Below are 3,779 nucleotides of genomic sequence, written 5' to 3' on the forward strand. Positions count from 1 at the left end.
ACCTAAAATCTTCATGAAATCATCAATTTTCAATGTTACCTGACCATCACTGAATGAAAATTGTTCTTCTCCACTGTTATGCTTCACATACCTTGATGTGGTTATAAAATAGACTTACAATAACAACTTTCCTTTCCCTGAAAATACAAAATCAGACTAATTTAAAGTTGCAAATGATCTTCCAATCCAGTATTTTGAGGAGCAATGGTGGCATGAGACTGGGCCACATGCCCACAGCGGGTACATACCAGATACCTTAAAACTGGCCTCTTCCATACGCAGGCGAGCGGAAGAGATTCTTTAGAAATCACATTTAGCTGTATTGATTAAGTAAAAGTCTTGGCAAGTGCTGGACCCAAAGTGAGAAATAATTATTGAGTATCTACCACCTTATAATAAGTGTTGTTGATATTCCTATTTTACAGATTACAAAATACAATTCAGAGAGGTTTATAAAGGAAGACAGAGATTTACTATTTATGCAGAAAGCACTATGAGTGAAATCTATGGCTCAATACTTAACTCTGAGTTAAATATCGTGCCACAGATTTCATCCACTTTAATTCATTTACGATCACTGTGAGGTTATCAACTCATGTTCCAGATAAGGAGCTGAAGATGGAGCGCTAAAGCAATTAAAGGTCTGAGAGTTAATAGGTGGGAAGGTGACAAGACCCCGCTCTATCTCAGCTAGTAAGCCAAGTCTGGGGTAAGACCGCAGATGGACTTCACTGCAGACCCCCAAATGGTGTTTACCCAAACCTAGGAAACAGCGCTGTCTTCCTAGACCTAGCACTGTCAAGTAAAGTAGACTGGGGTCACTTACTAAGAAGACACCTTTAAGCAGGACAAGAAATAGATCCTCTAGGACAATCCCAGGAGCCAATGGCCAAACCTGCCCTAATTTTTTCCCCTTTTACAAAACCATACCTTATAAATGGCATGGGATCATATAGCTAGACAACTTAAGTGCCACTCACATAGTATCTAATTCTTCTTAATGTGCAAACCATTCTTTACTTCAACAGGCTTTAAGAGACACTTTGATACATTGTATTACTCAATCCTGTGCCATATTTTATGTAAAACTGTACCACTCAACCACATGCCCTCTGCTTTCAGGAGAAAGGGTAGACTCAGACACAGAGCAAGCAGACAGGACTCATCAACTGGTCATGCTCCTCTTCCCAGTCCTATCCAACTTTACCCATGTATGGTCACAACAACCTTCTTAGCATCCTACCTCCCACGAAGGACCATTTCTGCATAATTATGGCTTTATTAAAGTCTTCCAGTCAGGAGTGACCGGTTTCCCTTATCCACCCTGCAATCTCCAGGCTCAATTACCAAATCATCTCCTTCACCTAATGGAATTCAATCCTGTTCTCTTCCGTGTTCTCACAGCACCTTTCCATCAGATACGAGCCCCCCGAAGCAGGCTTGACTTTACTGATGTCAACACTAAGAAGGCTCAATGGCGCTGCCCAACAAGAGCTGTCATTTCCAAATTCTGGGCAAAAGGCAGATTCCACCAAAAAACCTTTCATGCTCTAACCTCACAGGCTGAGCATGTGGCTGAAAAATGATCAAGTGAAAGGCAGCTACAGCGATCTCCAGCATATGCGAGTGAGAAAAAACCCAACCCCCTTCCAAACCAAAGGCTACAATTTAAGCAAGTGTGTAAGGTAAACCTACTAATCAGTAACCAGAACCTGCTGCAGGAAAAGATGGATGTGTAGGCTCTGAAGGATAGTGCAAATGCTCAGGAGCTACAGGAGAGGAGCTAGGGCGGACCTGAACTACATCCCCTCCCTTATGAGGCTTCTGGACGGGAAGAAACTGAAGGGCATTAAAAACCCTTCCAAATTCATGATTTGTAATCTCATCCATGTCTTCATAAAATCTCTACTTAACCCTTTTGGATACTATTAAACAAAAAGGAACTGCACTATACTACAGGAGTATGGTACCAGAGTGGGTTTAAACTAAGTATAATGCATCTAAAAAAAAAAAAAAAAATTTTTTTTTTTTTTTTTGAAGGGCTCACAGCTGAGTGAGTAGAGACTACTCACTGGGAGTCTGGGAGTGTGATTTTTTTTTTTTTTTTCAGTTCTAGGGTTTGAACTCAGGATACTGCACTTGGCAGGCGCTTATTCTACTGAGCTATCTCCCCAGCCCCTAAAAAATAACTTAATGTTTTTAAATGTACTTATCAAACCACAGTGCAGTGCTTTGTAATTTTTATTTATCCCAAAAAAGTCAAAAAGCCAGAAGGAATAGCCACATGTCTCACCAGCCCAAGGGCCTGGCACGAAGGATGCATGCGTGATGACAACTTACGACAGTGAGTTCATCCTATCAGCTCCAAAGTCCAAATGCAAAGTGGAAAAAGAAAAGGCCTGTAACAGGTAAGAAAGTTGCCCCATGTCCTCAGCCAAGGAGTGACAAAACCAGAGCTAGCACTCCACTTTTCTTTCTTACTCCATCCCCTTCCATTCCAGCAGGAGCTCTCTGCTCCCACACACAAGGGAAACAATGCTTCCCACCACCAGAAGCCCTTCGTGGACTGTTTGGGAAAATGTTAAATAAGCAAGCAGCTTAACCTCCTGAGGAACATGACTACCTGAGGGCCACTGGTTCAGAAACTATGAATGCCTCTGGGCCACTTGGAAATCTCTACTGTCCTTTAACACCTGGGCACCCTTTACCCCAAAGTGGGATACACCAGGCACAGGATACAGACTTCCTGTTGCAACTGACACTGAAAAATGCTCCTACCATATTTCCATCTTAAGAAATCTAAGAAATGTACTGAATCATTACTAAAGTGTTTGGATTCAATCCAGCTCTTAAAATGCCAAGCTAATTTGGGGGAGGGGGTTGAGTACCAGGAATCAAACTCAGGACCTCACATTTGCCAGGCAGGCAGGCAGGCACTATGCCAACTGAGCTAAATCCCTGGCTTAGCCAAGCCAATTTATTAGACACACAAAAATGATGTTTATCCAAGATTTCACTCACTAGATCTCAACATTTACCTGGAGCTCATCTACAGCTTTAAATGGCTAACTCCCACTCAGCAAAACTTGCTTACTCTGAAAAACACCATTCCCTCTCCTTCTATCTCAACTCCTTTTCCTAAGAAAAGTCGGACCCGTTTGGCCACCCGAGGGCCGATGCCTTGCCCCCCCTCCAGTCCCCACCTCTGCAGCCCCCCAGCAACCAACGCCCTGCGCCCAGCGCTCAGCCCGGGGCAAGGTAGGTTTAAACCGAATGAATGAGCTTCAACTCTAAGGACCTCAAATTTCTAAGTTGTAAAAGTTTGCTTTCGCTTTTCAATCTTGCATCATCTCACACTAACCCACGAAAGCATACCAGCGTACACTTTCTCCTACCACCATATTTAAGCCAAAAGGCTTCGCTGGGCAAAAAGCCGTGACACCTGCTGTCTTCTCGCTCCCTCGCAGCGCCCATGCCTACCGCACGTCTGTCCTTGAGCCCAACTGATTTTAGGAAGCAACCAAGCGGCGCTGGCCGCGAGGCAGGGGCCACCCCTGGGCACAGCGGCGGGGAGGAGACGCGAGCCCCAGCCCGGTTCCTGCAAACAAAGGCGGGGGGAGGGGAGGAGAGGGCGCGGGCGCGGGGCTGGGGGGCGACGCGCGGCTGGCGGCGCTGCCGGGGCGCGGCGGGGGACTCACGGAGGACTCGTCGCGGTACACGTCGGGGTACTGGAAGGACAGCATGGCCGGGGCGCGCTGGGCTGCGGCGCGGACGCGGGC

At 45.8% G+C, this 3,779-nt stretch overlaps 1 protein-coding gene across 1 annotated transcript in view; it reads right to left on the reverse strand.

Moving 5' to 3' along the window:
- Prep (prolyl endopeptidase) overlaps window positions 1-3,773 on the reverse strand; it is a 112,771-nt gene extending 108,998 nt beyond the window's left edge. Inside the window, exon 1 of the mRNA XM_004637457.2 lies at window positions 3,699-3,773. Within this exon, the coding sequence (XP_004637514.1) occupies window positions 3,699-3,743 (45 nt within the window). The 5' untranslated portion in view covers window positions 3,744-3,773. The remainder of the gene's footprint in view (window positions 1-3,698) is intronic.
- Window positions 3,774-3,779: the final 6 nt, after the last annotated feature.

This window comes from Octodon degus, unplaced genomic scaffold, assembly GCF_000260255.1.
Source record: "Octodon degus isolate 3935 unplaced genomic scaffold, OctDeg1.0 scaffold00090, whole genome shotgun sequence".
Taxonomy (NCBI): Eukaryota; Metazoa; Chordata; class Mammalia; order Rodentia; family Octodontidae; genus Octodon; species Octodon degus.